At 50.0% G+C, this 20,362-nt stretch overlaps 2 protein-coding genes and 1 pseudogene across 4 annotated transcripts; all 3 read left to right on the top strand.

The window, feature by feature from the left end:
• Positions 1–8,508, top strand: LOC146182456 (uncharacterized; annotated as a pseudogene). Its single transcript, XR_014700351.1, has 2 exons — positions 1–4,010; positions 7,307–8,508. The product of XR_014700351.1 is annotated as an uncharacterized LOC146182456 (transcript).
• Positions 5,340–15,962, top strand: LOC146182455 (dnaJ protein homolog 1-like). 2 transcript variants are annotated; one of them, XM_084577576.1, is made up of 4 exons: positions 5,340–5,552; positions 5,787–6,134; positions 10,790–11,577; positions 13,218–15,962. In XM_084577576.1, the coding sequence occupies exons 1-4, from the start codon at positions 5,351–5,353 to the stop codon at positions 13,404–13,406; spliced, it is 1,527 nt and encodes a 508-aa protein (XP_084433702.1). In that variant the 5' UTR covers positions 5,340–5,350; the 3' UTR covers positions 13,407–15,962. The 2 variants fall into 2 exon arrangements, with proteins under 2 accessions (XP_084433702.1, XP_084433701.1); XM_084577575.1 differs by having other exon boundaries at positions 5,340–6,134.
• A 2,931-nt stretch (positions 15,963–18,893) lies between these two features.
• LOC146182454 (dnaJ homolog subfamily B member 4-like) lies at positions 18,894–19,910 on the top strand. The gene is made up of 2 exons (XM_084575956.1): positions 18,894–19,193; positions 19,533–19,910. The coding sequence occupies exons 1-2, from the start codon at positions 18,894–18,896 to the stop codon at positions 19,908–19,910; spliced, it is 678 nt and encodes a 225-aa protein (XP_084432082.1).
• The last annotated feature ends 452 nt before the right edge of the window (positions 19,911–20,362 follow it).

Genomic DNA, 20,362 nt, shown 5'->3' with positions numbered 1-20,362 from the left:
AACAGTTTGTTGGCGGAAATTTGTGCAGTATATTTTTTTAACAAAGTCCAGTTTTGCTCGACAGATCTAGTTTCCAAACTTGGGATATAATCAGCAATGAATTTTTTTATTTCATGGTTTATGGCAACAAAGGCAGCATTTCTATAATCGCAAATAATTTCAATGACTTCTTGGCTGAAACGGAAGCTTGAATTTCAAAGTTAACAAAATAGTGGTCATTCAACGCAAGTAGGCCAAAGAAAAAAATTAAATCAGGTGCAGTTGTCAGAACGAGATCCAGAATGCTAGTTGAAAGTTTCGCAGGTTGGGCAGGCTGAAATACGAGCTGCTTTAGGAAGAAGTCTAGACAGAAATTGCTGAAAATAGTGGTCTCGGATGAACAATCACAACTAGGAGGATGATGATCATGATGATGATGAAAACATTATTGACATTGGCTTAGATTAAGGGATGGCTTGTCGGGTCTCTAGTCCGGGACGCCGTTGGTAAAAGCCGCTGCTCGTGCTCTTTCGACGAGGGTTCGTTGTTCCTCGAGGTCCGAGCTGGACAGGGCCGCCTCCCAGCCTTCCCACGTTGGCTGATTTATTATGTCAATACTGGTATTTTGTTGACAAGCCCATACCATACGGTATAAGTTTGCCTTCTGGCCACAAAATTTGCACTGCGCCAAAAAGGATTCGGGCTCAATGGCGTGAAGTGTTGCTGGATTATTAAATGAGATAGTTTGTAACCTTCGAAGGTGATACTCTTCTGATTTACTAAGACCCTTAGCGGGCTTCGGGAATGTCTGCCTTTCAAGACGCAAATGCTGTAATATCTCTGAATATGTTGTTAACGGAGATGGGGAGCCTAAATCAGCAAAGGAGGACATAGAAGGATTCCGGGGAAAAAAAGCTCGAGCCGAGGCGTGTGCGTGTTCGTTTCATTCAACTCCCTGGTGACTTGATACCCATATTAGCTCCCTCCGTGCAGCTGAAGTCCTACATTGACTCAGAATTTTGCAGGCTAGCGGCGTGATTCTGCCACGCATATAGTTTCTATAAGCTGTCTGGGAATCTATAACTATGTATTTCGATGCGGAGTGCGTTGCGGCTAGGGCTATCGCCACTTCCTCCATAGCCTGCGTATCCCCGTTACGAACTGAAAGCTGTGGGGCCCTTGGCCCCTCTGTTTTGGAGCATATCAATGCAACAACGCAGCCGGCCGCACTCGGCCGGCGCCGACGCTACTGCGCATGTCAGGCAGCCTGGACTCTGACGCGTAACGTTGCACGTGACTCGCCGAGCGTCTAGATAAGCGACGAGCAAACAGCCGCAGGGGGCTTTTTTCCCGCTGGACGGCCCGGGCAGCGGCGTTCGCTGGGAGCTCTACGTGAGTGTGTGCGTTTTCGAAGCGTCGTGTCGTGTTCTTGTCCGGCAGCGCAGGCGTTTTCCGGCCCCGCCACATGCGGCTTGGCTCTTGTGTTTCCACCTGATTGTGTGGCGTGTTATCGATGCTCGCTTCCTTGTACGGTGCTGTGCAGCTCGCAAGATTGTTTTCTTTCACCATGCGTTTCACCATGCCTTTCATCATAGTTTATTTTTGACTGCTCAAATTAAAGCGGTTTCTTTTGTTCACGTTGTTGCCGGTCGTTTGTCGCATGGGTGGCGGCTCACGAACCCCCCTGAGTGAGGGCCCACATTTGGCGCCCAACGGGATTTTTTCTGAGCTTTCAGGGAGTTGTTACCCGCCACTTTGAGCACGCACCCGTGCCGCGAGGACCGCCAATGCAAGAGAACCACCCCCGTCCGGAGCCAGCCCAGTAACTTGCCGGATACAACTGCGTCAAGGAACGTAAGCTGTGGACCAAACATTTCTCCTCGGACAGTTCCATTTCTAATGCTTCTACGCTCAGGTAAACTTACTAATCGTAACGAGCCAACCAACCACACGACTGACAGAATGCCTGACAACGAGGAAAAAGGGGTGGCCGCGGCAGATATTACCGACGTTTTGAGCCGGATAACTACGCTGCTTGAGCGACAGGCACGAACTGAACCACCCACCTTCCGTTTGCAGCTCGCAGTGCCGACATATGAAGGGCACACGGACAAAAAATCTGTAGCAGACTTCCTACAAGAAATGCTTGACTACCGTAACGCGGAAGCCCTACCAGACGACATTATTTTACAACGCGTTTTGCCAGTGGCCCTGAAAGGCTCCGCCGCACGCTGGCGGCGTCGACAGACGTTTCAAAACTGGACTCATTTCGAGCAGTTGCTAAGGGCAGAGTTCCTTCCCCCCGACTATGCCGTCCGCATTAAAGATGAATTGTACACTCGCAAACAGGCAGAAGAGGAAAGCCTTTTGGAATATATACACTCATTTCAGGAACTTTATGAGCGTGCCGACCCCTCTGCACAAGAAACAGAGAAGGTCACACGAGCGATACGCCAAGCCCACCCACGCTTTCAGGCCTATTTGCGGGGGCGTAGCTTTTCGTCACTGGACGATCTCGCAAAAGCGGCTTCTGATATCCAGGCCGCCATGTTAGCCGAATTGACCTATCGGCCTCCGCCCCCTCCAGAAACCTCCCTGGAGCCCTCATGCGCGTGGCCTGGTGCGCTCACTGCAAATGGGGGACCTCGTTTGCCTCCGCCCCTGCCTCGCTCGGTGGACCCGTTCAGCTACCAAGCTCTTGGATCACCGGGCCCCTTCCCACTCCGAGGCCGGAACCCGGGAGCACCCCCGCGGCGTACCCAGGGACGCGGCAAGGTATGGACGACACAAACACTGACTTTCCGGTCTGTTTCCAGTGTGGTGGTCGAGGCCACTACAGAGGCCAGTGCCCAAGTCCCCGCGGCTCTCGTAAGCAGGGAAACGACGACGGCCGGCGGTGGTAAGCAGTTATGACCACTTGCCGGCCCGCAACCTACCGGTCTCGGGCGCCTCCTTGCAGCCGCCCAGCCTCCTTGCAGCCTGCCATGAAGTGCCGGTAGGCGTGCCGTGTACACAACCTGCAGCACCTGCCGACTGCCCCGCGGTGTCAGATGCAAGTCGTCGTTCGCCCCCTCCTGCTGACGGAGTTGTGAGTGCAAGTCGTCGGATCGCCCCCTCCTGCTGACGGAGTTGTGGGTGCAAGTCGTCGGATCGCCCCCTCCTGCTGACGGAGTTGTGGGTGCAAGTCGTCGGATCGCCCCCTCCTGCTGACGGAGTTGTGGGTGCAAGTCGTCGGATCGCCCCCTCCTGCTGACGGAGTTGTGGGTGCAAGTCGTCGGATCGCCCCCTCCTGCTGACGGAGTTGTGGGTGCAAGTCGTCGGATCGCCCCCTCCTGCTGACGGAGTTGTGGGTGCAAGTCGTCGGATCGCCCCCTCCTGCTGACGGAGTTGTGGGTGCAAGTCGTCGGATCGCCCCCTCCTGCTGACGGAGTTGTGGGTGCAAGTCGTCGGATCGCCCCCTCCTGCTGACGGAGTTGTGGGTGCAAGTCGTCGGATCGCCCCCTCCTGCTGACGGAGTTGTGGGTGCAAGTCGTCGGATCGCCCCCTCCTGCTGACGGAGTTGTGGGTGCAAGTCGTCGGATCGCCCCCTCCTGCTGACGGAGTTGTGGGTGCAAGTCGTCGGATCGCCCCTTCCTGCTGACGGAGTTGTGGGTGCAAGTCGTCGGATCGCCCCCTCCTGCTGACGGAGTTGTGGGTGCAAGTCGTCGGATCGCCCCCTCCTGCTGACGGAGTTGTGGGTGCAAGTCGTCGGATCGCCCCCTCCTGCTGACGGAGTTGTGGGTGCAAGTCGTCGGATCGCCCCCTCCTGCTGACGGAGTTGTGGGTGCAAGTCGTCGGATCGCCCCCTCCTGCTGACGGAGTTCGGGGGGCCAGAACCACACCACGATGCAGGATATTTTGGTCGTCGCACCATCCTGCTGCCACAAAATACAACCGTGAACGACCGCCGGTGAAGCAGACGAGAACCGCTCACCCGGCCCAGATCAACGTGGGAGCCTCCGGCATTACCCAAAAAGCTTCAGGAACAAACGGTGAGCGCTGTTCCCTCAACATCTCGTTGTAATGAGACCCACCTTGACAATATGCCGCTGGTTGCGGTGAATGTGGCCGGAATAGAAGTGCCTGCGCTTTTAGACACAGGCTCTACAGTTTCAATTTTCGGCGATAGAGTTAAAAACGCCTGTGATGCGAAACACCTCCGGTTACGGAGTGTAAGCACCAACCTGCGTATGGCGTCTACTCACGTAGCATCTGCCACCTCGGCAGCCCGTTTAACAGTCACTATCAATGGGCGAAAGATTAGACAGCGCTTCCTACACCTTCCCGGCCTTTCCTGTCCAGTGATATTGGGCCGTAACTTCATAGCCAAGGCGGGAATCGTGATAGACCTTCGAAACCAAACTTACCAGTACGGCATGAATACTGCGGCATTTAAGTTCACAGCACAACCTGGTGCTTTGCATTCACGGTTACTGGCCACAAACAGCCATTCGGACACCGTCATTGGAAGTGGTATTCTCACGGTTTGGAGTCTTTCAGGGGATCACCAGCCGAAAGGTGCAGAATCGAGAGGACACTGAGGCCCTTCGCAGCAATGTTCACGGAGGCCCCTGGGAAGGTCAACGTTCTGACTCACAGGATCGACACCAGCAGTGCTCGTCCGATCCGGTTCAACCCAAGGCCCTTGAGCGTCCACAAGCGAGCACTGTTGGATGGTGCCCTCAACGAAATGCTGGCCACTGGTGCGGTGAGACCCTCAGAAAGTCCTTGGGCATTCCCTGTTGTTCTCGCGCCTAACAAAGACGGCACAGCACGGTTGTGCGTCAATTATCGGCGGCTGAACGCTGCAACAGTTCGAGACTCCTACCCCTCCTTTCCATCTGTCGAATCGGTCATGTATTCACTTGGATCAGCAAAGTTTTTTACTACTCTTGACTGTAGCAGAGGTTTTCTGCAGATCCCGATTGACCGTAATGCCATTGAAAAAACTGCCTTTACTTGCCATCGAGGACTGTTCGAGTTTGTACGGCTACCCTTCGGTTTGTGTAATTCACCTGCCACTTTTCAGCGAGTAATGGATATTGTGCTCGGAGACGCTAAGTTTAACTACGCGATGGCCTACATGGATGATGTAGTAGTGTTCTCGGAGAGTCTAGAAGAACACCTCAATCATCTAACCAACGTTCTTCACCGAATGCAGAATTCAGGTATCACCATTAATCCCAGCAAGGTCCAGTTGGTGGCAAATAGAATCAACCTCCTTGGTTTCGTAGTGGAGCAAGGCACAGTCCGCCCAGATGAAGAAAAACTCCAGGCCATACTCAAGTTCCCACCGCCGACAGACGTCAAGAGCCTCCAGCGCTTTTTGGGCATGGTAGGATTCTACCGGCACTTCATTCCGAACTGCGCCGACCTAGCACGACCCCTCCATCAGCTACTTCGGAAAGGCGCCCGTTGGTCCTGGACGGACACTGAGGATGGATCATTTCGAGCGTTGTCCGCAGCGATCGCGGATACGGCACGCCTACGGCTTCCCGACCTCAACCTGCCATTCACGGTGCAAACGGACGCAAGTGAGTACGGCATAGGTGCCGTATTGCTTCAGGAGCATCAAGGGAAGCTTTGCCCTTTGGCATTTGCGAGTCATACCCTTACTGGGCCAGAGCGCAACTATAGCGTGACAGAGAAGGAGTGTCTAGCGATAGTTTTCGCACTAAAGAAATTTGACATGTATTTGGATGGAGCCGAGTTCACCATTCAAACAGATCACCAGGCATTGTCATGGCTCTCAAGGTTGCAAAACCCAGCTGGCCGCCTGGTCCGCTGGGCTCTCGCCCTCCAAAATTACCATTACAGGGTGGAATACCGCAAGGGAACCTTCAATAAGGTAGCAGACGCCCTGTCCAGAGCTCCACTTCCCGGAGAAGGGGGGCCAACACCTGCAGTCCTGGCTGTAGCAGCGCCCGCAGACGCCTGGGGAACATTAGTCTCTAGGCAACAGCTCCTGAACGCCCAGAACACTGATGACCAGTGCATCCAGATACGCCAGTGTCTGAGCAGGCCCAGCACAGTACCAGCCGGCAACTACGACAGCTACCTGGAAGCAGCTGACGGCCTACTCTTGCGGTATATACCTACTGCTGATGCGGACGGCGGTGAGTCCCCCTTTCGGGTCGTTGTCCCTAGGAGCCTTCGCAAAGCCTTCCTCGAGTACTACCATGACACATGCCTCGCGGGTCATAGCGATGGTAGGAAAACGTATGACAAGTTGTGTCGTATCGTGACATGGCCTCAGATGAGAAAGGACGTCCTCAAGTATGTTCGCGCTTGTCACACTTGCCAGATCGCGAAGCCGAGGGGAGGGAAACCACCGGGCTTCATGCAACCCGTAGAGAGTCGATACCCATGGGAAATTGTGGCCTGTGACGTAATGGGTCCCTACCCCCGATCGCTGAGAGGGAATCGCTATTTGTTAGTGCTCACTGATCACTTCTCAAAATGGGTAGAACTATGCGCATTGCGAAAGCTCGACTCTAAGCTAATTTGGGATAAGCTGCTAGAAACGTTCACCCGTTTTGGCTTCCCAGCGCAGCTTATAACTGACAACGCATGTTATTTCACGAGCAGGACATTTACTGACTCTTGTAAAACTCTCGGAGTACAGCACAAAAAAACGACACCCTACCACCCTCAAGCGAACATTACAGAGCGGGTCAACAGAAACCTGAAGACAATGCTGGTGGCTTTCACAGAACGCCACAAGGACTGGGACGCTCGAATCCAGGAGATGGCCTTCGCCACAAGAACCACGGTGAACCGATCCACAGGTTTTACGCCAGCAGCTATTCTTCTTGGTCGCGAACTCCGGTTTCCTATCGAGCACGACGTTACTTCCAGCTCTGAATTACCACCATCCATTTACTCCAGGTTCACCCAGGATCTATCGAGCCGCCTTGCCGGGACCTTGAAGGAGGCCAGAGAAAACCTGGACATCGCCCGCCTGGAGCAATGCAGTCAGTACAACAAGGGAAGGCGACACGGGGAATTCACTGCTGGCGACAAGGTCCTCCGCCGCACACACCCACTCAGCGATGCTGCAAAGGGGTTTGCAGCCTCAGCAGTCTAGCCTACCTTCTCCGAAACATGCATGGTGGTCGGACAATTGGCCCCGTTAACATCAATGATCTAAGACCTTACTACGAGCGTCTAAACCACTAGTAACGGCGTCTCGGACTTTACACTTTCATCGTTGTCGCTGCACTCCGAATTGGAACGTCCATACGCAGACCGATCCTTGTTGTCCCCATCCTTTTCCGTTGCTCTACAGGATGCCACGTGATCACCGCAACGAAAGGAGCCTTCCCAGATATGATGGCAGCTCCGCGGCCTACCGCAGCCGCAGTCATCGCAGGATGGTCCAGACTCCGTACAGTCGAGCCGCCTATCTTGCTCCCCCACGGCGTCGGCAAGCAAGGGACGAGGTTCCCGGGCGCTGGCGGCACGTGGCAACTTGGTGCCACATCGGCAACGGCACGGTGGCGTGCTTTGCATCGGCCTCCGCCTGGGAGACGCAGGTACGGCCGGAGAGAGGCAGTCTACCGGCACCACTGCCATTCACCGGCCATACCGTGGAGGAGCATCGCCGTAGAGACCCCATCCGGCCCCTCCCCGAGGAAGCCAACGTAGGCTGGTGCTCACTATGCGATACATGCATAATCTTTCAAGAGGCGCACTCCCTCAGCGCGCTACACCAGGAGCAGCAGCGGCTGCACGACACATTGCGCCAGGCTCTGCAGCCGGGTGCTCCAAATGACGCCAGGCGCCGCCTGCTCACAGAGTTCGCCGCAGCTCTAATCCACAGCCAAAGCCTGCCCCAAGCACCTGCAGTTCAAGACGCGGTGGCAGCTGACAACCTCCTGGACTTAGACGATGTCTAATTTGTCGTGAACACCCATGCAGTGCCTTTTGAACCTCATGAACTTTACTCTGTCCATTATGAACAATATTACAGTTCTCTTTTTAACCCCAGGGAGGGGTACCGTCTTGTGAGGGGGGGAGTGTGGGGCCCTTGGCCCCTCTGTTTTGGAGCATATCAATGCAACAACGCAGCCGGCCGCACTCGGCCTGCGCCGACGCTACTGCGCATGTCAGGCAGCCTGGACTCTGACGCGTAACGTTGCACGTGACTCGCCGAGCGTCTAGATAAGCGACGAGCAAACAGCCGCAGGGGGCTTTTTTCCCGCTGGACGGCCCGGGCAGCGGCGTTCGCCGGGAGCTCTACGTGAGTGTGTACGTTTTCGAAGCGTCGTGTCGTGTTCTTGTCCGGCAGCGCAGGCGTTTTCCGGCCCCGCCACATGCGGCTTGGCTCTTGTGTTTCCACCTGATTGTGTGGCGTGTTATCGATGCTCGCTTCCTTGTACGGTGCTGTGCAGCAACTCGCAAGATTGTTTTCTTTCACCATGCGTTTCACCATGCCTTTCATCATAGTTTATTTTTGACTGCTCAAATTAAAGCGGTTTCTTTTGTTCACGTTGTTGCCGGTCGTTTGTCGCATGGGTGGCGGCTCACGAACCCGCCTGAGTGAGGGCTGAGGCCCACAAAGCCCGTCCACGACCTGCATTTGGTGCACCACTGATATCGTTGATATCCCCGCTACAGGACCCGCAGCGTCCACGAAGAAGGCTCCTTCTTCTCTTGAATAAGATTCGATCATCTTCTTGCTTCTCGCCACTCGTCTAGCATGATGATGCTCTGGGTGCATGTCTTTGGGGAGCGGAAGTGTAAGGAATTTGCTCTTTCACTTTTGTGGTATATCTTGTCTCCCAGCCACTTGTCGTGGAAATCAAATGTTCAAAATTTCTAAGACCCTGCGATCAGTCTTGGTTGTGGCCAGTCGCATTACATGGCTTGTAAAATGGGCGCTAATCAGTTAATTAGCCGTATTGTGTACCCCCAGTTGTAGCAGACGCTGCGTAGATACTTTCATGGGTAACCCGAGCGCCTTCTTATAAGCAGTTCGAATGATAACGTCCAGGTGGTTTAGATCGGTTTTCCTCATACGAAGGTATGAATCACGGCCACGTAGAATCATGGTTCTAATTAATTACAGGAAAGTTAAACAAAAGGGAAAGAGAAGTCTGAAAGCGCGTGACGAGCTCGTTTAGTATATCATGAAAGTCAACGCAAAATGTAACGGCTGGGCGAATGTGGTGATCGATAGCACGCATAGAAGATAAAATATTTTGCATGCGCTAAACAAGTTCCAAACATGTCCCATACAAGTTCCATACACGTTTTATACAAGTTTCATACAAGTTTTATAGAAATTCCAAAGGGGGAGTTATTTCACTGAGTATGCATACAAAGCAATCACGAGCACCTATCAGTGCACCCCACCTTCAACACGAGTTGCGGTCACAGCGATAGACTATACATGCATTCTCAATCGAGCACTTACTTCATCGTCAGCAGTATTGCTAGAAAGCTAGCTCTCGGTCAAGATCACGATCTCTGTAGAGCATGTGTTAATGGCGTTTATCACAGACATTAAGTATATTTGAAAATGACATTGAAATCAGTTTGTTTTCGGGCTGCTATGGGTTCAAAATATGCGAAATGTTAATGACGGCAGCGGGCGTTTTGCTCGTGACGTCAGCGCGACTAGATGAAGCATCCAACCGGCAGGCACGGTCCGTGATCGCTGACAAAAAAAAGAAAATGTTCTCCTTTACTTTCGACGAAGCGGACTTCACAATTACGGGCCGGCATTTATCTTCCATGTAAGAACCTAACCTGATGAGCAGGTTTATATATGCTTTCATCAGGCATTGAAAGAAGGAGGAACTCCATAAAGAATATCGCAAACACGCTCCTCAGACTAAACTCAGCTGTCGTTACAGCTGTCTTTCTTGCCTTGAAAGATAAGGTTTCCCAACCGCGATCGGTCTGTGAGGTTGCGGAGGATTCCTCGCCCGCGCGCATGGTTACAGCGCAACTAATACAACGTACGTATGTACGTACATTGTCGCGTAAGCCTGATCAATCAACCAGGGACTCAACACTAGATAACCTAGTGGCCAAGTCTGAAACGTCTTGATATAATTGCTGCTGATTGGCTTTAAGCTGGCAGAGTATTGTTAACAGCCCATTGTGACGTTCCACTGACAGTGCAGAAATAGCAACAATGATTTTCGCTCTGTCAGTCAGCCCTGGTTTTAATTCGATGAAGACTGATGGCAATAACAGTTTCAAAACGTGTACAGTCACAGGCTGTATTAAAATCACTTTTTTCCTTCCATTGTTGGCGCTTTTCCAAGCAGGTATGCACGCAAGCATTGATTGACAGCCTGTCTGCGCGTGCTTGGTCAGCGATTATATAGAGTTCCAATACCGCCTTAATAAATTCATTTTTCGAGTCGTCGATTTCTTCCCAGGCTGGTGTCACGGGTGATTTGAAAAGTAATGAGACGTTTGTGCTTGAGGCAGGAAGTGCCAATTTTTCGAGTGGTGGGAGCGAGCGGCGCCTCCTTGTTCGCTCTAACCGACTGGGGTGGCCAGAGTTGTTCGTTGTATATAAGATATATGCAGCGTCATTGTCCCAAAGCATGTTAAAGCATGTTCTGACGGTAGCACCACCCTGGTTTGTAACAAGTGAGCATTCGTTGTAAGTGTGGTGATTTTAAATGGGCTATTTATTGCGTACTTCCGCAGTAATGGCAGCAGAAGGAAGCGATGGCGGCGTGTTAGCCTGAAATAAACAATGTAGCGGTAGGATGAGGCCTAACGCTCGCCCCATATCTTTCTCCTTCAGTTCCCAGGGTGAAAATGAGTAAGGACTACTACATGATCCTGGGTATCAGCAGAGGTGCCAGCGAGGGCGAAATCAGGAAGGCCTACCGGAAGATGGCCCTGAAATTGCATCCGGACAAGAACAACACGTACGGGTCTTCAGAGAAGTTCAAGGAACTCGTGGCGGCGTACAACGTGTTAAGTAACAAGGAAAAGCGAGAAAACTATGACCGCACCTTTCAGAAGAACGGCTTCCAACAGAACGCACCAGGCAGCGGCGGGGGCCAGGAAACAAACCACAGATCTGCCCAGTTCCAAGCCGACTTAAACTCGACAAAGACCTATAACTTCGGTGGTGGCTGGAGGGGAAAGAACGGGCCATCTGTGCATAGTTTTCGCCACCGTTCAGGCTACGGGTCTCCCGGTCCCAACCCTTTCCAGAGCGGCACAACTACTTCACGAACGACATGCAATACTGGAGTGACTCAGGAGCTGCTAAACCCGACAGTGGAGTGTGATTTATACGTGACAATCGACGAGGTTATGTACGGGTGCACTAAGGAGGTGTGGGTCACAAGGACGGTGATGGCAGCGGACGGACGGACGCCCAGGCGAGAGGAGAAGATGCTCACGGTTAATGTGAAGCCCGGATGGAAAGCAGGGACCATAGTTGTATTCCCTCGCGAAGGGAACCAACTTCCAGGCAACGTCCTGGGCGACGTCGTGGTTACCGTACGGGACGTGCCGCATCCGATATTCAAGCGGGAAGGAAAGGACGTTCACTACATGGCAAGAATCACGCATACTCAGGTGACTATCCTGTTATGGATTTAAACAGCCTACGAAAAGATGTTTGCAACTATAAAACCCACTCCAGCAATAGGTATCCCATCAGTCCTCTCCGCAACGCATACATTTTTAGGCTAACTTCAACAGCACCGAGCACATCAGCAATAGAAAATGATGTTCCTATCACTCCCCCCGCCCCCTCCCCTCAGCTTAACGCACACCGGCGCGCAAGACGACATAACAAAAATAAGTCGCGACGGGGGCTCACAGCGCCCCGTCCCGCCCACGTAACTTGGGAACGTCCAATGAAAGGGCACATCCAGCAAACCCCGATGACGTCATCAGGAAGGGAGAGCGCGGGAAGGTGTCGCCCGAGTCTGATTCGGACGGTCGCCAGTTGCGCCTTTTAAAAAAAAAAAATATTTGTAAATTTTAGGCTCCACGCAAAGCTTTTCAATTTGACTCCAATCCTTACAAAGACCACCTCTATGGATTTCTTTCATTTTAATATTACCGCAAGCACCGTTTCAGGAGCTCTTTAATCATAAGTCACTTACAGATTATGTCTGCTTCATAACGTTCTAGAGGTCTCTGATTTTGTGCACTGAATCTAGTTGGCCTTAGGTACAGGGCGAAGTGTACCTTTCACGACAGATCAAAATTCACTGCAGTCGCTGTGATCTTATTTGTATGCATTGATGTTGTTTGAAGCTTCCAGAAGTCTCGCTCTGGCATTAAGTTCCCATTCGATAGGACAGTGATACGGATTCCGGTAAAAACGTCCCCGAAAAAAAAAAAAAGAAAAAAAAAAACGTCCCAGGAGTAAATGTCCCCGGAAAATATGGCCCCAGTAAAAACGCCCCACTTGCAAAGTAGGAAAAAATGTCCCCGAAAGGGTGCAATTTACCGTCAAGCTTCTGCTACTGCATGGGATCGTGGGGTAAGTTGCTGTTACTATTCAGGACTTTTAGCGCTTTCACCTAACAACTTCCTGACTGCTTTTAGCTAAAGCCGTATTTTCATATTTGTTCCCAGGTGTTCCAGCTGTTTTCTTGCTTGCTACCTGCTGTAGTCTTTCTTTTGTTTTTGTTTTTTGTTTTTAGTGCTATAAGCCTTAAACTGCGTTTCCTCGTGGCGAGCGGCAATATTGTACGCTACGGCGGTTCCACCCAGTAGTTTAGAAGTGGCCAAACATTGAAATGATGCTGCGTCCGTAGCAAAAAAGAGCGTACAAACCAAAACCTAACTTAAATAAACCTAACCGGATAGCATGATCTGGTGGATGTTTTACCATACTCTTTCGCCATGCCTTCTCTACTGCCTGGACAATATCACAGGCATTCAAAGTAGCCAGATTCCAAACAATAGTTTCATCTGTTCTCAAGGGAGGAATCCAGTAAAAGGTGAACATTCGTCAGTACTCAGTTTCGGAATAATTAATTCTTATGACTACTTCTTGATTTGGGGACTTTTTTTCATAGAGGCCGGCAGGCCGCTTCCTCGGTGATTTTTTTTTTCTTCCGGGAACGTTTTTTTCGGTGTCGTATCCTCCGGGGATATTTTTTTTTTTCGGGGACGTTTTTACCTACAGCCCAGAATACACTTACACTGATTGTTCGGTATCGAAATTTACTGCATGTATTTCCAATTCCTACTTCCAGATTTTCCGAGGAGAAACGATAACCGTGCCTACGCTCACTAATGAGAAGATACCAGTACAGCTCAATGAATCAATGAAAGCGTGGCCAAGGACTGTACAGCGCATCGAGGGCAAAGGTTTGCCTGACCCCCTCGACACGACAAAGCGTGGGGATCTGCTTGTCTCCTTTATGATCTATGCACCTTACTAGCACAGAAAAAGAGCTGCAGGGGCACTGTGTGGTAATGCTGACAGAGAAAAGTAACAGGAAGCTGCGCCTTGAATAATTGGCAGACGGAAAAAAAAAAAATATTTCAAAGCGTGAGCTCTGCCGCTCCCATGCCATGCCTCAAGGTCATCTGGCTCCGAACATTTGACCTTGAACTCTCGTGTTGTGCAGCAAAAATCGTCGTCTTCATTCTCCAAGGCACTCCCGCACTGCGCAATGAACATCGTCGTCTTTATGAAATTTCCAGCTGGTCGAAAAACTGGGTCAGGTGCTGTCTGTTTATAACATTCAGATTCGCCGTTGCCGTTGTTGGTACGAAGGCCACGGAAAAGATCCCTTGCTTTTCAGTAGAAAAGAATTTAATTTTATTGAGCAATCCTCCTGAGTTATGCAAAGAACGAGATTATTATCGGGCCTCAAGCTGTTATTCTTGGCCTAAAGTTGTTATTCTTGGACTCATCTTACGTTTTGGGGCCATGGGAGTTTACAGAATTTTTTCCCCTCAAGTACATGGGCCTCGTGGCTTCTTAGATGTTGGCAAGATAAAGTTTCTCAATACATAGGGACTACTTAAGTTATGGGGTGTAGATGGACATGTCCTACTGTATATGTGTGGTGGTGTTTTTAGTGTATGACTTGTGACTTTGTGGTGATATTTGCCTGTCCAGCGTGGTAGGAGTTACTGGGCAAAGGAGAGGTGTGGATTTACAAGACTGTATAGAATTTGTGACTGTCATGTTTGGGTGTTGTTTTCGGGCTGAGAGGAAGAAAGTGTCACTATCTCCTTGTGAAAGAAGAGGAAGAATAGAAGAAGAGGAAGAAGAGATTGGTCACCGCCATGTTTGGACAAGGTTATGGTCTGCGAGGAAGAGAGTGCCATTTTCCCCTTGGCTAAGAAGAGGGAAACGAGAAGAAGAGGAAGTAGAGACGTGCCTGAGTGTAGAAGAGGAAGTGTTTTCCGGTTCTTCTTTCAGTTGGTAGTGTGCGCGTGTGGTGTGTATCTTCTCCTGTGTTTCTGTTTGTTTGCGCCACATATCTGAATACGACGATGCACCAACTAGCCCCTCAAGCCGTTATTCTGCAAAGAAGATTGACATCAATACCACACACACTCTTAGGTAACGAAATTCTCCAGACAAGACCGTGGCCGTGGATTGCATAGCTCGCGCCACATTCTTTCAGCTGTTGACGAAACAGAGCCTAGCCAGTGGACGCTGCTTCATGAAGGCTGAGGTGTGGGGCACAAAACTCGCCCGAAACATCCCGGTGCATCAACCTAACACATCGACGCAACCCCGACTGCCCGTACAATTACCGTGGCGTTTCCTGAGAGCCCCGGCCTGTCAATTCAGCATGACCGATTACCATTACAAAGGGCGATTCCACGAACCTCGCCAATGGGATGTTTGACCGCCAAACGGTGCAGACAATATGGTACAAGAACTACGAATCAGACATTACCAACTGATCTGTATCCAAATAAAAAAACAAACAACATCGCAGATATAGTTGCTGCCCTGTCGTGGGGTACGCACAGGAAAAGGGAGAAAAAGCCTCTCTCTGAGAATATGGCATCGACTTCTCCAAACGTATGCACGAGCCCTTCACTGCGGTTGACGGATACAGGGGAGTCCCTGCAGGACAACCCCCGCCTAGACAACGGCCGTAGCCCTTGAGCTTCGGCTGCGTCTTCGGCCAGCCGGATCAGTTGGAGTTGTCTCCTGATCGGAGGTGAACAGTAGTGTCTCCCTGTGTAGAGTCTTTAATGAAATGACTCACTTGTAAAGCCTGAGCGCAGTTCCAGATCATATGTAAATCGGCCCTATCATAACATATTTTTTTTTTTTTTTTTTGCATTTGTCGGAATATTGTCCTTAATAATAGAAGCTGCATAATTGGACTGAGAAAATCCAGCATGTACCGAAAACCATCAAAAGTGACGCTTTTGCAGACGCTGGTTTTGTACTTGTGCGCGATTGTTTCATTATTGTGATAGAACCCAATGTGAAGACGCACTCTAGAGTCACCGTCTTCGGTGATACACATGGTCATCCATCTTTCGCGCTAAATAATTGTTTTCACTGCCATCTAATAAACGCCATTCGTGGTTCCTCAAGCATGGAGCAGAAGGCACGCGTTCTTTGGACAGTCGCCGCTGCATCCTCTCTCGTTGTGGACATTATTGAAAAGGATCGTGACCTCGTAGGTAATTGCCTCATGGTATTTAGCTTTGTCACTGTCAGCTGAATAATTATTGTTTTTTACTTGTTTTGATGATCTGCCGCTTTCGGCAGCACGCTCTTGCGATGGGGAAAATTCGAGGTACTGACTTGCTACTCGATTGGTTGCGGTAGTACCGTGAACCTGCTCCCAGAACCACTCATACCAAGCAACTCTTCACCGAATGTGGTGCATAAAAATCAGTGCACAGGTAGGGAAGCTTGTAAAGGCGCATACCGTTTGTGACTATCGAATAAAATAGGCATCGATATTGTCGGTCCCTTTCCGAGAAGTGATGTCACGCCCTTTCTGCGTCTCCTTACTGACCATACCAAAACGTGGAGAGGTAGTTTAGCCTACCTGGTTAGGGATAGACGAGTTATTTCATTTGTCTGAGGTATGCTAAGCCGAGATTACCAAATTGACATCGTCACTTTTCACACCAATAGAGAATTACTGAATTGAAACTTCCTACATTCAAGCAGAAATGTTTAGTCACTTTCCAAAGGATTACATGTAGGTGATGAGTTCCCGTTTATAAGCCATTGTGGAATAGATGGGGACGTATCGTTCCAAACCATATGCACCTACTAGAAATGCTGGCCGCAGCGGCTGATTTTCGATGACGGCGAAAAGGAAGGCGCCCGTGTGCTGTGCGATGTCAGTGAGCGGTCACAAACCGCACGTGGTCGAAATTTCCAGAGCCCTCTATTACAGCGTCTCTCATAGGCCGAGTCGCTTTGGGAAGTTAGACTCCACAAATTAAACCAAACCTACTAAAGAAGAACGCAGTGCTGTTCTGCGAGGCCGGCATTCAGGAGTTACTACAGCAACCACGAAAAATGCAAAGTCTAGACTGAATTAGCGTTATTATTGCGCGAATAAGAAACACTAATACGCAAACATCTCAAACTGCAAGAACCTAAACACTGGGCTGAGCAGAAAAACAGATACATTCCTCTCGAGTGTCATTATGAAGTATGTCCAAGTTTTGTCATGTCTTTTTCATCTTGAGCAGGTCCTTGAATGTTTGTGAGATCTGGCTTCACAGAGAGGCTGTGACTATATCTCCACAAGGTGTGTCTAGCTACTAAGCGGATGAGTCTCGTCATTTAACTTGAAAGGCAAGTCAGTTGCCGAAATGAATGTTATGCATGAAAGATTTCGGAAAGAAGCAAGATGAAATAAAAATGAAAACAAAATGAACAGAAACTGCGCAACGCATAGAGCACAAAAGAGACGTAGGCAGAAAGAACGCAGGGAACTAAAAACTACGAGGACCTAACTCGAATGGTGGCTCGACATGCTCTTTTAACTCTTAGAACTCTTAGAAACAAGATCTGAATTAGGCTGTTGTAACATGTTTAAAAGTGAGCTACTCTCTTTGTCAAACCATTGTGAACAGCCGTTTCCTCGAGACATTGGCTGCCCGGGGCACGAATTGGGGATGCGAGAGCCTATAGTACTTTCCATCTAAGTCCTTTAAAAGTTCCATAGGCTCTCTAACACCGTCCTCGCCACTGTGCTGATTCGCCTGCAAGCCCTGCCATCACGTGTGATGCAGCCAGGTGTGGGAGACACAACACCGACGGATTGGCCCACTGCGTTGTTCCGTATGTGAGATGGCCACAGTGGACAATTAAAAGTCCCGCTCTGCTATGCCATAAAGCTTAATTCGAGCCAGCTCACGAATAAACGTCCTTAAAATGAACTCAATGCGAATTAAACCAGTGCCTTACGCCAAGAAACAAGCATAGTAGTTTCAACTTGTCTTTCCTATCATCTCTACAGCTGATACCGAACCAAAATCAACCTGATGTCGCTTTTCAGCCGCCTTAAAAGGGCAGTAGGATCAGCCTGTAAAGTTTACTTATTTGCACGCGCTAAATATTTATTTGATGAGCTTGGTATACCCCATATATCTGATGACATTAGTTTAATCTGATCGTGTATAATGATCACGTACAGTTAATGGCATTCCTTTCAGAAAAGGAATTTTGTGTAACCTTGCGACGGCACAATTTCTATACTAATGGTTCGCGAAAACTGCTAAAAAGTTATGGGGGAAGTTATGGGGAAATGATCAACCTGAACTGCCTGCTCCTTTCAACTTTGTGACGGTATGTGGTACCGTTACGTCACACAACCCATCGGCGAATCAGTGTTCGGCCTTGTCAGCTGCCAGTTAGCGTGCACCTGCCAACGCAATGCTCATGATTTCCTTCCACCGCAGATGCAAGTTGCCGTCACACAGGCCTACAGCCATTCTATAACCAGCGATGTCAGGTGACATCTGACACCTGCCAGAGTCATGCCTGCAATTTTGCTCTAACACCAAATGACGTCAGGTTTTAAGGGGAACGGGACTTTTAACGCTCCACCCGTCGTCGCGCATGCCTCGAGCCTGCGCAGATCACGTGGTGCGTGACGTCACACCCCGCGCTACCCATTCGGCTATCTCCGCTCGAACCGGCGCATCTCTGAAGTTGTCCTAGCTGTCACGAACGGTGCCTACGCTGGCAACGCTGAGTTTTCTACCACTCGGCGCCCTTACGCTATCGCGTAACAGCCTTCGTACTTACAAATACCGCCTTTACTGAACATTGACCCTAGTATCCTGGAAATACTTCAAATCTAATAAGACAGTTCCTTCCCTGGTTTGAACAATAGCTTCTTACTGAACATCAACATCCTTTTTATCTGAAGATATGCTATAGCTTTGAGATATTTTGTTGTTCCCGATCGCGTATTCTTTTTTTATGTTTCGAAAGAACGCATTACTTCCTAAGCGTTTGTTCGCTGTACTCACGTTTCGGCGGTGTGGCCTATAGTGAGACGAATCTTTTCAGGACATATCTGTGACCACTGTGTATGTCTAACATTACAAATGAAAACTACTGTTTATACGTGGTCTTTCCCAAACGACAGCATCGTGAGCCGAAACAAAAACGCTTAATGAACCAGCGTTCCCAGGCCTCTCAATAGTGCGCCAAAAGAAATATTTAGAGGAAGCTTAGTTCTCTCAAAATCATTGCTTCGTCGTATAGTCCTTACATTTTCCGGCGGAGGAAAAACAAAGTGATCGTATTCTGTTGGACTAAAATATAATAACAGTATACGGGTTAAGTGGGGAAATATGGGAGAGGCCTTCGCCCTGCAGTGGGTATAATCAGGCTGATGATGATGATGACGATACGTAGTTCTCGACTAACACACGTTTCGCATCTTTGCTTCAGTACACAGGGGGCCATGTCCGAAGACAATTACCACGCAATCCTGGACGTCAAGAGGGGTGCCAGCGAAAACGACATAAAAAAGGCTTACCGGAAGCTCGCCCGCCAGTACCATCCGGACAAAAACAAGGACCCCCATGCTGCGGAAATATTCAAGGTTATTGCAGCAGCTTACGATGCACTGATCGATCAGGCGAGATGCGAAGGCAACGACGTGCTCATGTCAGATGATGAGGAGCCTGAATGCAGCGTGCCCCGGAGTGCCCGGAAGCAAACAACAGAGAACTCCTTCCCGGAGTTCCAAAGCGACGCAAATGTAAACTCGAATTTTAGCTTTGGTGGTGGATGCCATAGTTCTGGTCACAACAATCCGCCTTTTGAAGGGTGGTCGAGCGGAACAGAGAACTCACCATTCGGGAATACATTTGGCGACACGTTGCGCGGCTGGAGCCAAGCGGCGCACCAATCGTCTCCACAGAAAGGTCCAGAAAACTCGAGTAGGAGCTTCGATTTCGGTGGCGGATGCAATGTGGCTGATCCCGCTAAATCGCCTTTCACAGGATGGTCGGGCAGACAAGATTAAGCACCATCTGGAGGCACTTTTCGCGACCTGTTGGGAGGGGAGAGCCGAACAACAAACATTGCGTCCTCGCAGTTTCATGGCCAGGCAAACGATACCTCGGGCTTGCAGTTCGGTGGCGGATGCAGCGAGTCTGGTCTCGCTGGCCTGCCTTTCAAGGGGTGGCCAGATGGACAAAGGAAAGCACCATCCGGACATAGGTTCGGCTACTCACCAGGTTACGGGCGCCCCGGACCCCATCCTTTTCGGAAGTCCACGACGAGCTCAGAAATTCCAGACAGCTATGAAACTTTCGAAAAGCTAACGGTGGAACGTGACGTGTACGTGACACTCGATGAAGTTCTCCACGGCTGCACAAAAGAGATCAGTGTCACGAGGAAAGTGATGACAATGGATGCTCGGACGCCCAAGCAGGAGGAGAAAGCGTTCACGATTTACGTGAAGCCGGGCTAGAAAGCGGGTACCAAGGTTACTTTTCACGGTGACGGGAACCAGCTTCCAGGCACCCCAGTTCCGGGCGACATTGTGTTTACTATATGCGACATGCCGCATCCGCAGTTCGATCGGGATGGGGCGGACGTCCACTACACGGCGAGAATCACACATGTGCAGGTGAGCGCCCTGAAATGGTTTCAGTGTATTGGAAAATAGAAAAAAAATAATTGAGTGTTTATCATTTGCTTAGAACTATGCTCTAGAACAAATTACACTGTATTTTATTAACTCCCAAAACAACACAAATACCCTGAAATCTAGTTTGCGAAGTTGACGGAACTAGTGGCGATTTGAGAGCGACTTCTTTTTAAAGACCTACCGTATTTACCAAATCTAAGCTGATAGGGTTTTATGAACGTGAGGTATGGAACTCTTAGGTTGGCCTAAATATATACACACACACTTGGGTT

Source organism: Amblyomma maculatum, chromosome 8 (genome assembly GCF_055883805.1).
Source record: "Amblyomma maculatum isolate TAMU_Amacu chromosome 8, ASM5588380v1, whole genome shotgun sequence".
NCBI lineage: Eukaryota > Metazoa > Arthropoda > Arachnida > Ixodida > Ixodidae > Amblyomma > Amblyomma maculatum.
This window is presented reverse-complemented; position numbering and strand designations above follow the sequence as displayed.

What these genes read in the sequence shown, in the direction of transcription:
- LOC146182455 (XM_084577575.1), top strand. Translation starts at nt 5,351, where the DNA reads ATGGTAGGATTCTACCGGCACTTCATTCCGAACTGCGCCGACCTAGCA. An exon ending in TACTGCTGATGCGGACGGCG is followed by an intron (nt 6,135 to 10,789) that starts GTGAGTCCCCCT and finishes TTTCTCCTTCAG; the next exon opens with TTCCCAGGGTGAAAATGAGT. An exon ending in CAAGAATCACGCATACTCAG is followed by an intron (nt 11,578 to 13,217) that starts GTGACTATCCTG and finishes TCCTACTTCCAG; the next exon opens with ATTTTCCGAGGAGAAACGAT.
- LOC146182454 (XM_084575956.1), top strand. Translation starts at nt 18,894, where the DNA reads ATGTCCGAAGACAATTACCACGCAATCCTGGACGTCAAGAGGGGTGCC. An exon ending in AGTTCCAAAGCGACGCAAAT is followed by an intron (nt 19,194 to 19,532) that starts GTAAACTCGAAT and finishes GCGTCCTCGCAG; the next exon opens with TTTCATGGCCAGGCAAACGA.